Source organism: Manacus candei, unplaced genomic scaffold, assembly GCF_025592945.1.
Source record: "Manacus candei isolate 608988 ecotype Guabito, Panama unplaced genomic scaffold, ASM2559294v1 h1tg000057l, whole genome shotgun sequence".
NCBI classification, from domain to species: Eukaryota; Metazoa; Chordata; class Aves; order Passeriformes; family Pipridae; genus Manacus; species Manacus candei.
In genome coordinates, this window is record NW_026138105.1 from 14,701,678 (window position 1) to 14,713,922 (window position 12,245).

General features: G+C 51.6%; 2 protein-coding genes across 6 annotated transcripts in view; one reads left to right on the top strand and one right to left on the bottom strand.

The window, feature by feature from the left end:
• ZHX3 (zinc fingers and homeoboxes 3) overlaps positions 1-5,371 on the top strand; it is a 46,998-nt gene extending 41,627 nt beyond the window's left edge. For 3 of the 4 annotated variants that reach the window (XM_051803009.1, XM_051803010.1, XM_051803011.1), the window contains one exon: positions 134-5,371. In XM_051803009.1, the coding sequence (XP_051658969.1) occupies positions 134-144 (11 nt within the window). In that variant the 3' untranslated portion in view covers positions 145-5,371. The remainder of the gene's footprint in view (positions 1-133) is intronic. The other variant, XR_007907070.1, reaches the window with a different exon arrangement.
• The window catches only part of PLCG1 (phospholipase C gamma 1), a 41,835-nt gene continuing 34,638 nt past the window's right edge, over positions 5,049-12,245 (bottom strand). Inside the window, exons 25-32 of one of the 2 annotated variants that reach the window (XM_051803006.1) lie at positions 11,780-11,876; positions 11,087-11,311; positions 10,054-10,202; positions 8,638-8,752; positions 8,286-8,447; positions 7,772-7,860; positions 6,979-7,163; positions 5,049-6,692 (exon numbers count right to left, since the gene is read on the bottom strand). In XM_051803006.1, coding sequence (XP_051658966.1) covers positions 6,650-6,692; positions 6,979-7,163; positions 7,772-7,860; positions 8,286-8,447; positions 8,638-8,752; positions 10,054-10,202; positions 11,087-11,311; positions 11,780-11,876 — 1,065 coding nt within the window. In that variant the 3' untranslated portion in view covers positions 5,049-6,649. Of the gene's footprint in view, positions 6,693-6,978; positions 7,167-7,771; positions 7,861-8,285; positions 8,448-8,637; positions 8,753-10,053; positions 10,203-11,086; positions 11,312-11,779; positions 11,877-12,245 lie in introns of both variants that reach the window. The other variant, XM_051803005.1, reaches the window with a different exon arrangement.

Here is a 12,245-nt window from a genome sequence, read left to right on the forward strand (position 1 = left end):
AGCTGACTGTCAAGGCTCCCAATTTTGCCCATCCTGAGGCACTTCTGCCCCCCTTCCTCCCCATCCAGCATCCCACCTGGGTTGCAGGCCCTCACAGCGGGCTGGAGCATCTGACACCTCTGTTCTTTTTCAGAAACAGAGTGAACTGAAACCACCAGCCCTGGAGGATCCGCTCTTACCCTCGAGAAGAAATGTGTGATCTTTAAGCAACCCACGGGCCGGCCTGATCCAAACCTGGGGAGCAGGACGTGGTGACGAAGCACTGCCATAAATGAGACCTTTGGGCACAGCACACGAGACAGCACGTGCACAGACTGGGCCCTCGGTGCCGAGCTCTCGTGGCCCAGCCGGGGACTTGGCCAAGGGCTGCCCGAGGCGGGGGCTCGGCTCGCCCCCGGGAAATAGGATGCTCCTGTTTGCTTTCCAGTGACAGACTTTCAGATTTCATATTCATATACCGATGCCTACAGCTGCCTATACAAGCATAACGAATCTCAGACATTGTGTATACAAGGTCATTGCTTAGATATGGACTATCATGGCATAGTACTTGTTTCTTGTTTCTTTTTTTTTTTTTCATCTGTCCGTTAAGGTGTTTGTTCTCTAAAGGTTGGCATGGCTGCATATATCCTCTCTGCCCCTTCTGGTCCTGGCAGTGAAGGGCTTTGTGGGCAAACAAATGCATGTGTTAGGAGAGGGATCTGAGAAGAAAACTGCCAGTCTTGAATTTAAGTTGAGCAAGATTCTTAATCCCTACAGATGAGGTTAGAGTCAGCCTTGTTCTGATAAATAGTGGGTTCCCAGACCCAGGCAGCCCAGGAGTTTGGTGTCATTTTGTCCCTTGCTGGCTAGAACACTTTCCCCTGTGTTCCTGGAGACTGACTGTAGCAGGCTATTAAATCTCCAAGTCTCTCTTTAATCACTGAGAACTAGCACATAATAATTTTTGCATCCTGACCTGGAATCCTTTTCATTGTTCAGAGAGAACAGGCTGTTCTTCAGAGAACAAACACAGGGAATCGCAGCGTGGCTGTGAGTGGTTCAAGTCATTTTTGTCTCCAAGGGATGGCGAGGCAGCAGCTCTGCTGCAGTCAGGAAGTTTCCTTCTTGCAGCCCTACATGGCAGATCCTCCTGGAGCACTGCTGGTGACTTCAAGTGTTTGTTCCAGTCTTTTTTTTTTTTTTTTTTTTTTTCCCAGGCCATGTGCAATGTTTCTGGCAAAATAGCAAAATAAATTTCCGGGTTAACCTGCCTGCTGCCTGGTACCTGTACATTTTTAATGTGTGTTGTCCTGGGTGGTTGCTGTGTGATGCAACTGCTTGAAGGTGGTTTTTTTTTTAAATATCCTTTGCTAATAGAAAACAAGGCCTAGAAGGGAAACTCTTGAGCTGGATAGTCCAGCCAAATGCTGTGTCAGACCATTCTGTCACAAACTAATCAAATCCCAGCTCCAAATTGGTTCCATGTCTTGCCTTCACTTTTGCTCTTGGAAGGCTCTTCCAGAACTTCACTGCCTTTGAGTGGTTAGAAACTTTATTTAAATTTCTAGTTTGAATTAATTCGTGGCTGGTTCATTGCTGGTTTGTTTTGGAGCCAACATTGTCCTTTAACTTAAATAGTTTCGGTGTTTATCCGCTGATGTATTTATGGAGAGTAGTCATAGCTCCTTATTTTTGCCAAGCCAACTCAGCCAAGCTTTTTCAGTAGAAGTTTTTTATTTAGTGAGAGCTTTTTAATGTGGGAGACTTTATTGTTAGTGGTAAATGATATTTATTAGGAGGGTGGGTAGCAAACCCTGAAGGATCGGATCCAGAGATTTACAAAAAATCTGGTTTAAAAACAAAAAAGCTCTTTCAGAACCTCTTCCAAAGATGGTGTCTGATTTCTACCTTTAATTGCCCTTGCTTTTGCAATTCTTTCTTTGTCCCCTCTTTGAGGCTGCCTTGCTCAGCTGCTGGAAGGGGCTGTATCTGCTCAGTGTTTTGGCAGAGGGGCTTCCCCTCGCCCGGCGGGACATGCTGGGTGCCTGTGCCTGAGTTCGTGGGGCTCCCTGGCACACAGGGATGATCCCTGTGGCCAAGTGTGACCATCTGCTTCAGATGGAGGTGACCTGCACCCCAGAGAGCTGGGGTGATGTTTTGGATGCACCCACTCACACTGTGCCCATCCCATAGCAGTGAGATGGACCATCCCCACCATGCTCTGAGCAGGGGTGGCACCAGAGCACCCTGACCCAGAGCACCCTGCTGTGGCACCAGGCTCCCTAAATGTCTCTTTAGAAGCACTGCTGATGGTCATGGCATGGTTGGAGGTGTGACCAGCAGCCATCCCACCTTGGCTTCGTGTTGGCTCATCCCCACTGCTCCCTTTGGGGGTGGCTGCACTGCCAGAGCCCCAGGGGTTCACCTTCATGGGTGCAATCCTGCACACCCTAAAATATCACAGGTGATGGGAGAATCTGGGTGGGGCTAGAGGTGGAAAGCAGATCTGTGAGTCGTGTGGCCTTAGGGGGTGTATGTGCAGTGCCACCTTCAGAGAACAAATACAGGTAGGTCAATTTACTCTGTAGTGTCTATGTACATGCAGGTTTATTTAAGTACACATATATACAGTTCAGATATGCCATTGATTCTTTATTGCATTAAGATGTACATTAAAAATGTACACTTTTACTAACTACTTGCTATATAAATATGTTGGAAGTGTAGTTTGCCCATTCAAGGTGATTTTCTGTGGGATTTTTGGTGTACACTTAAAGGCCTATGGCTAATTGGAAGAGTGATTCCCCACTCCATCTACAGAAATGCTTAAGGACTATGGTATGAACTGGTCCCTTCAAACCACGTTTCCATGCACTAGCTGAAATATTTTGCACTTGGATTATATTCAGCCAGTTTTCCAGAAAAATTGAAAAGAAATCTTGTGAGCTAGAGGGAGAATTTCCCGGTGTACACAGAAAAAACAGCCTTGAGGGTTGGAAGCTGCTGAGGTTTTTGAGCTTTGTCTCCATGCATTCATACAAGCACAGCAGGAGTTTTCTTTCTTTTGGGTCAAAGGAATTTTAAAAAGTGGTTCCATGCAGACTCCCCTCGGACGTGGCGACGGGGCTGGCAAACGCCACTGCGTGGGGAGGGTGAGATTTAGAGACAAAAAAAAGTCAAAAAGTGATCGAGTTCCCTTTCTACTCCTACATTCCTTGTTATCTGCATTTTTTAGTTGACTTGAAATCTCCATAAAAGTATAAGCTGAAGATTTCTGAGGGTTTAGCTCTGTGGTCCCGTTTCTCTGTTGAGAAGGAGAAGCAGGTGCCATCTCCAGACAGACTCGGGTTTTGGTGCAGGACATTGGAGATGTGTTTGCATCCAGAACTGAAAGGAAAAATTGAGAGGTGGCTTGACAGTCCCAGCAGCAGCTCTTGTGGTGTTAAGAGGAAGTGTCACCACAATTCTACACAGTGTGTGAATATTTATCATCATCTAATCAAAGATGACTATCTTGACTTGAAAGGAGGGGTGTAAGACCGAGGTGATGTAGCCAGCATCAGTAAGGAAGGGAAATTATATTCTCCACCTCCATCAGCTCTGTCTGAGCTCGGGCTTGGCAGGCACAGCAGTAACCATCATTTTTAATCCATGTGAATCTTGTTACTTATGTCTCTGAGACTGCTTAGATTAAGGGCACAATCCAATTGCTTAATAACCCGAAACCCTGATTTGTGCCAGCCTTAGACATGGCTCCGTGTTTCATTTGGGTACCTTATTTTTCAGGTCCTTAATTAGCATCCTGGAAATCATTCTTTTTTTTTTTTTCTTTTTTTTTTTAAAGCAGGACACTAAACCAACCATAATCTACAGGTTCCTATTTCCACTTGCCTGAGAGGTGAGCGCTGATGGACACCAGGCCTGCATCTGGTGGGAGGATGGGCACAGCTGATTGGAGGTATTTTGTGTGGCTTCATGTCCCCTCCCTGCCAGGGATTTGTGTTGGTCACCATGAGAAGCAACCAGCAAAAGCAGCAGCTGCTACAGCTGAAACCCTTTACCTGGCTGGAGCTGCAAGATACCTGCTTGGTTAATTTTTGCTAAGTGTCCCTTGACTGTTCAGGAAAAGAAGGAAACTGTAGAAGGCAGGTTTTACATTCAGGGTTTTGTGTTTTTTGGTTTTTTGTTGTTTTGTTTGTTTTTTTTTTAAATTGAAAAGCAACAGTTTGATCACATGGAGGAGTGTTGTATTCTGTCTTCCCTGCAGCCCCTCTCTCTTAGAGATGTAACAGAGACAGACTGGAAGCTGGATCACTGGGAATCAGAAGAGAGAGATGATTTTCAGCACTTAGGCACAAATTACAGTGTTGACAGTATTTTAAATATTTGTAAACTTTTGTCTCCAGTTACCCTGATAACTTTGGCTTTGCTCTTTTCAAATTGATCAGGGGCCTGATGTGATTCAGCTCACCTGCAACCACTGGTGTCAAGACCCAGCTGATCCCCAAAACAGCAGGGAAGATTAGGCAACACTTCACATGGAGAGGGATGAGGCACTTGCAGGCTCTCCCTTTTTTTTTTTTTTTTTTTAAATTGGGAGGTTTAGTTTCTGCTCTGTTTTACTGGCAGTGGTCCTGCCAGGAGTGCTGGATTGGCATCACAAACTTTAGGGCAGACCAAGGGAGCTCTGTTACCTAAGCAGTGAATTTTTTTTTTTTTTTAATTTTGGGTTTTCTGGTTATTGCCCAAGTGCTCTGTTTGCTGACATTGGCCATATTTTGATGGCACAATTAAAGCCCCTTTTTACCTGCACTGATGGAGGGCAGTGTTAGGAGGACTCTTGCTTACTGGTGCTAGTGAGGGTTGGGCTAGGAATCCATGGCATAGAAAACTTCTAGCTAAAATTGCACTTTCTCTCTGCCCCATCTGGCTCGTGGTGGTGTTATGGGTACGTGGCTGTGATTCCCCTTGCACATACTAACATTGCACTAAAAGAGAGACTTTGGGAACAGCGTGTTGATCACTTTGTTTCTCAGCAGACCACAAAGTCAGCCTAATGGGGTCTCTTTTTTTTTTTTTTTTTTTTTTTAATTATTGTTATTTAGAAATCACGCTGGTGCTGAATGACCTGGAATTTTTGCTTGGATTTATCCAAAGGAAAATGTAATTGTAGCTGCAACGGGACCTTTCATAAGGGTGTCCTTGCAGTGAGGGAGCAGAGCGAGGGCTCTGCTGTGTAAACCGTCTTTGTACTGGGGAGGTGTGGGGGGTTCCAGTGGGGTTGTTACTGTGTTTTTTTTCAAGACCACAATTTTAAATGGCCACTTTGGCAATCGTGTGAAACAGGAAATAGTTTTTACTTTTGGTAAAGGTTTTAAAGAGGGAAAAATTTAAAGTGAAGCTGCCTGTGATTGTGGGCTGTAGCTATTATTAGGGCTAGGGTAGCTTGTACCTGCTATGGACTTTACCTGCTCTTATTCTGAGGGCAAGAACTCCCTGTAGCAACAATGCCACTTCTGAGAAGTGAATGGCAAGTTTCCCTTCCTTTTGTATATGTGGATGTGAGGGTGGGCGAGGGGAAGAGCTTGCTTGTACAGTTTGTTGAAATGAAACCAGACATTTTTGGTTGTTCCTAAATAAAGAGTGTAAAAGACAAGCGTGAGTTGACTGGTGCTTGCACTGGGGTCTGGGGAGGCCCGTGGTGATGCCCTTAAGCCCAGGGCATCACAGCAGGAGCTGCCCCACGTGGAGAGGGCTGGGAATGCTTGATCACAACCTTCCCATTTGTTTTAAGAGTACAATGGGGCAAGGCCATGAGTGAGTGACCCAGCAACATGCTGAGCTCAGACACCTCTGTCCTGGGAGCTCTTCTTCATCCTGGAGTTCTTGTCCCCAGGCTGGCTCAGAACTGCATGGCCAGTGGTAGCACATGACCTTGTTTTACCCTTTTGATGAAAACATTAAACCTGATGCTGCTGCTTATTATTTTTCCCCTCAGCAGCTGCAAACCCCCTAAATCCAGGAGGAAGGAGAGAACAGTGCAAGCTCCCCTCAGGGAGCCCTGTGCAGGGCACAGCCCACCAGACACCTGAGCCAGCACACACATAATACTGACACTTTTATTGTCGTTTAAAGCTAGAGTGGCCCCGTAAACACAGAGTTTCACTACTGGACCCTTAGGCAGTGGCTATACAGGTAGTAGATCCCATGCCAGGACACAGCTATTGCTGCCTTGGTCTCCAAAGTCCCCCCCAGCCCGGAGTGCTGGGAACAGTACAGCAAAGGATGGCTGCACAGAGCCTCTGGCAGCTGCACAGGATCTCTGGAATACAGGCAGAGCAGCGACACAGAGGGCTGGATGGGGGTTTTTTGGGTCTCTCCTTGTGATTATAGGCAGTTTGGTCTCTCACCTCAGCGGCTGGCAGCCTGTCTGCACCGACGCGCTTCATTAAGGGCTTGGTGGTGAAGGTTGGAGGGTGGCTGGAGTGGGGTTTTTTTTCCAATATTTTTTTTTTTTTTTTTTAGTTCTCCACTTGAACACACTTCAGCAGAGAAACTGGAAAAGCTGCCTGAAAGTAGGCCATAGCAGTGCCGTTTCCATAGAAACCAGTTCACAGCGTGCTGTGAGATTCACAAGCACTGGAGGTGCTTTCCCCGCCGGGATGGGCTACAGCCGGTTGTCCCCGTTGACCCGGGTCCTCCGCAGTACCCTGCAGGGGGGCACAGAGAGGGGACAGCTCAGCCTCACCCAGGGGTCACCAAGGGCATTCTCGGGTGTCTAAGGTCACCCCACTGGGGGAAAGCGGGGGCTCAGCCCCATCTCCCATGCCTGAGGAAGGTGGCACCAGCTGCAGGGCGGCAGCTCTTTGTCCCACCCTACTCCCACAGACCCCAAAGCAGCGACTCCCCCAAGCACTGGCACAACTTCCATGCTGAAATTTAGGGTTTCTATGCAGCAGAGTCTGCTGGGAGGAGCTGAAGGAGCACTGCCATTACCTTCGCTCCCGGCTCTCGAAGTGGTCAGCGAGCTGCTCCTGTGACACCCGGAAATCCTCAAAAGGCTGCTGGTACCGCGACTCAAAGGACCCCTCTCTGCCTCTGCTTGACAGCAGCTGACCAGAGGCATCCCCTGCTCGTTCCCGTAGGGCTGAAGCATTGAAGAGGTTTATTTCACCATTCTCCTGCTTGGATCAGAAAGAAAAAAACACAGCAGTCAAGGGGTTGGGATTTCAAAGTATACATCCTGCAGTAAGGGCAGTCCTGGTGCAGCTGCCACGCAGCGCGTCCAGGGCTCACGGGGGCTTGGGGTTTGCAGTATGAAACTGCTCTAACAACCACTGCTGGCTCCCACCAGCATCATTTAAAATGAAGAAATAAAAGAACCATCTGTCTCTGAAGCAGCCCTGCCCTCCACTAATGCCAACACAGACAGCCCCAGGCCAGCCAGCTCCGTGATACGGAGCTGTAACTTCCCTGGAGAGCAGACAAGCACTGGGATGGAGCAAATCCGCCTCCTCCAGCTTTTGCTGAAGCGATTTCCAGGCAGGTCAAAAACGCAGTCCAGGCAGGACCCTGCCTAAAACACCCCGACTGCTGCAGGAGGCAAGCCCAGCACCTGCCCTTCCACCATGCATCACTATGGAGCAGCATTGGGAATTCAGGCCAGGCACAGCTGAGCCTTGTCCTGACTGAAGCAGGAGCGTGGGCAGGGCCAGGCAGGGCTCACTCACTGCCTCTGCTCCTCAGCCCTGTGGCACAGTCACCTTCCCGTGTGCGACCCCAGCCTCACCTTGCTAGGGAAAATGTCTATCTTGACCAGCAGGGAAGCCAGCTCCAAATTCTCACTGTAGTTGTTCTTCAGGGGAACAGCTCGGAAACCTATGGCAGAGACAGCCCTGGTGTCACTCGTGGCACATGTGTCAGAGAGGGGTCCTTCTCCCATAAGACCCTTCTTTGCTTCCACCAGGTTGGATGGGGCTCTGAGCAACCTGGTCCAGTGGAAAGTGTCCCTGCCCATGGCAGGGGGATTGGAACGAGATGGTGTTTTAGGGTCCCTTCCAACCCAAACCATTCTATGATTCCATGACTCTCCAACTCATCCCAGTCAGCCCCAAGGGCTGTTAGCAAATGGCTTCTGCCTTCCTTTACCTCGCTGGGGCTGTGACCTGTCATGGGGACAGGATGGACTGAGCCAGCCTGGGGCATGACAACATCCTCTCGTGGAACTCAGCATCTTCCTGGCTAATGATGTGAACTGGCGAGGACCACCAAGACCACCCTCCCCACTTCCCCAAGCGCTTTACCTGTCTTCAAGCCTTTCACCAGGAAGGTGGCCTGAGCCAGGAAGTTCTCATCGCTGAACATGTCCTCCTCGTACACCACAAAGCGGAGGAAGGCAAAGTCAGGGTTGCTGACCTGGAAGTGGAACTGCTTCGGGGTCCAGAGGGGGTTCAGGCCGTTGTCCGCTGCTCACGAGACACGGCTGTCAGTGGGCAGCCCCCGCTGAGCCCCTTCCCCCACAGCTGATGCTGAGCTTGGGGGCAGCACAAGGGCAGCTCCCAGCCCAGGGCCAGGCTTTCCTGCAGAACCCATGGCCCACAGCAGGATCAGGAGTGCTGGTGCATCCCTCTCCCTTCCCTTCACTAATCCACTCACCCACGATCTCGGTTTTCTGCTTGGCGTTGTCATACTCGGCGCCGGACACCTCCACCTCCACAAAAGGACAAACGATTCCTCTTCCATTTTTGGGAAGGTGCCGAGCCCCCAGGACCTGGGCAGAGAGCAGGAGACACTTGGTAAGAGACAGGACCAAAGGGAAAAAAAATGTCTTTGCATACCAAGACACCTTTCCAAATAAGCCACCCTGGCTCTGCTAATTGGAGAGAGAAGCGACGCTGAGAGCCAGCCCAGCACAGCCTCTCGGAGAGAAACAGCTCCCACCCCTGGAAGCTGCTATCACCAGTCTGACCTGTAAGCCATAAAAAAAACTGCCCCAGGTTCCTGCCTACTGCCTGCACAGCCAGGCCTGGGCCACAGTATCCCTCCCCCAGCCTGCCAAGCTGGAACTGGGCTCCAAGCCGAGCGCCGTTCCCTGCCTGGAGTGCTACGCTGGACACCCTCTTCTTTGCTGAAACTTCTCGGCCCTCCTGCCTCGGTGTAAGCATGAAAAGGAGCTGCTCTCCATCACTGCTCTGCCTCCTAATCATAGCACAGTCTGTGCCCAACTCCAATGACAACCTGCTTCCTCACAGGAGAAAGCCAGCGCAGCTCCCTCTTGCCGGTGGCCATATGTCGCTCCAGCGTGCTGTCGGCACGCTGTTGTTGCAGAGGAAGGACATGCTGCCAACGCTGGATCATGTGCTTTGAGTCATGCTGGGCTTGAGACGGCTTCTCCATCCGTGAAAGCTGGCTTTGGTGGGGACATGGGCAGTTTTGCCGGAGGACAAAAGGCTGAGCCCATCTCTTAAAGGCGACAGTGACTGGCTATGGTACAAGACTCTTGACACCTGCTGATTGCAGCTGCATTCTGAGATGCAGAAAGAGCTGGGAAAACAGGTGGTAAAGGGAAACAGTGCCAGGGGTTTTAGGGAGACAGTGGATATGGCATCAATGGTGCAGATAGGACATGATGGGGTTTCCTCATAGGCCACAAGCCAAGGGGTCATGGACACCTTGAGCCCAGAGGGACTGAGTGACAAGGAGGGGACCAGGCACAGCTCCTGTGTTATCCCGCTGGAGCAGGCCAGGCTCTGGGCACAGGGATGCCACCTCAGCAGCTCATGGATGCCACCTGCTGGCACTGGGCCCTACGCCGGAGGGGTCCCGGGGGAGCATCCAGGGATGCTCCAGATGGTCCTTTCCAGGTACCCTCAGCAACACCCGCGGGTCTCCCTCTTCAGCGAGGGCTCTCCAAGCCTGTGCTGTGGGACAGCTCTAGGGAAGGGCTGAGGGGTTTGGTGAGGAGCAAGCAGCTGCAGGCAGAGCCAGGAACCCAGAAAATACATTCTATGACCCCAAGTCTGGTATAACCACCCGGATGGAATCCCTCCCCACAGCGGGAGCAGGACTGACCTCGATGGAGATGGAGAGTGGCTCGATGCCTCGCAGCGTGCCCTTGTCGAAGGGGTCAAAGATGTCATCTCGCATGTTGGCTGGCTGCAGGACGTACCCACACTGGCCACTGGACATGAACAAGGCCTGATTCATCTGCATGGGCTTGTCTGGAGAGCACAGGCGGGAGATGGAGGAGATGGAAGAGGCCCTGTGCCCTTTTCACAAGCTGGATCACTTGGATTATTGGTCCCTCACAGGAAGCCCTTGGCAAGGGGACCTGGCCCATCCTGTGCTCCATGACCTCAGTGCCCTGTGCACATGTTGGGGACATGGGGTGATCTTCTTATGCAGGATCTGCCCAACTACCCAGTGCTCCATGGGTCACCTCCTCCTTTTCCTCCCTCTCCCTTCAGCTTTCCCTGTGCTGACTCTAGTGTTTGCCAAACCACCCTGTGAGATGCTTGAATTCACAAAAGGAATGAAAAAGCCAGCAGGAAAAAAGAGGCAGGTCGTTTGCTGGTGTGTGGGTGAGCTGAACAGGCTCACAGCAGGGCTTGGCAAGGGCCAGGGAAAGAGGAAGGTTGGACTGCACGGCAGGAGCAGGAATGGAAGCTGGGGAAAGGCAAGAGGAGCAGCCAGCTGGACCCAGACCATGCATCCAGCTGGTGTCTAACCCTGCAACCAGCTGGAGTCCCAAAGCTGGGGCTGCACCATCCCCTTTGGCACCTTCCCTGCCTACCCTCCTTGTCACCAGGGACCTGGGAAAACTCCCTGCCTCCTCTCCATCTCATCTTGCTCTCGTGGCACAACCCTCAGGCTCAGCCCAGCTCCCTGGGTCAATCCAGCCCTCAGGAGCACATTTCCCCTGCAGCAACCACGTGCCTGGACATGAACACTGGGTCTTGTTGCCTGCAGAGCCCCTCCTAGACCCAGAGCCCCTCCTAGACCTGCCATTTGCCAGGAGCAGGTTAGCAGGGGTGCAGGCAGGTGGCTCAGAGGAGACACCGGGCACCCCAGGAACCCACCCACCTCCCCTGCCTGCTGCCCTCACCTGGGGTCTGGAAGTTGAGTGCTACCAGCTGGCTGCCACAGATCCACATGGGCAGGGGGTCGTAGTTGGAGGAGTCGAGGCGCTGGCCCTTGGGGTAGATGCGGGAGAGCTGCAGGCGGTTGTACTGCAGGAACTTCTTGCCTTTGATCTTGTTGACGTACTTTTCCGCCTTGGTCTCGGGGAAGGAGGACATATCTCGGTAACAGGCCCTCTCTGTGCCGATCTCTGGGAGGAGACAGCACTGTGTAAGCCAGAAGAACATTCCCTTTTCAGACATTTCAAGCACCCTGACTGGCTCCTTCCTGACACCATCCTCCCACCCCTGGCTCAGACACCACAGCAGTGCAGACCCTACTCTGACCTGGGGAGTGTTTTCCAGGGGCCTAACACCAATGGCTGAAAGCACTGACACAGCTCTTGGTGATCAGGCACAATGCTCCCCAACCCCACTCCATCAGCAGCTGCTCTGGATGGTGACAGATATGAGCAACAGAGGGATGGGGAACAGAACTTCCACCCTCTGCTAAAGGATGTTTCCAGAGCTCCAAGGCAAACTGGTGCTTTGGACACCTTGGACACCTTGGACACCTGGCCTCTGCTGAGATCTAGCCAAAGCAGCCCCTCGGGGCACACCACGGGGTGGGTGATGCCACAGTGAGTGCCTGTGGTGGCCCCAGCCCGGCAGATGCTCACTCTCTTCATCGAAGGGCACAGGTCGGCAGTAGACCACCAGCTCTGAAAGCTCCAGGGCAATTTTCTTCCTCCTCTCCATCATCTTCCCTTCGGAGAGCTGCCAAGAGAGGGTGACAGAGGTGTCAGGCCAGGTAGGAGCAGTGGTGTTGGACAACCCAGCTCATAAACTGACCCACACTGCTTGGTGTGGCTGTTCCTGCTCGTGCTGTGGGAACCACTAGCAGGTCTGCCAGGTCTGCGTTGGAGGACACCACAAAACCCCCATGGGAAGGGCCCTTGGTGGGTCCTGCCTCCTGCCTGGAGCAGGGCAGGGCAGGGCAGGGCAGCTGTGGCCTTGCCACCCTCCACGGATGGAGATCCCCCACCTCCCAAGGCTGCAGCAGTTTGTCTGATCTTCCCAGTTGTCTGATCTTCCCAGATATCCAGCCTGAACCTCTCAAGCCGTAACACACAGCCACCACCCCTC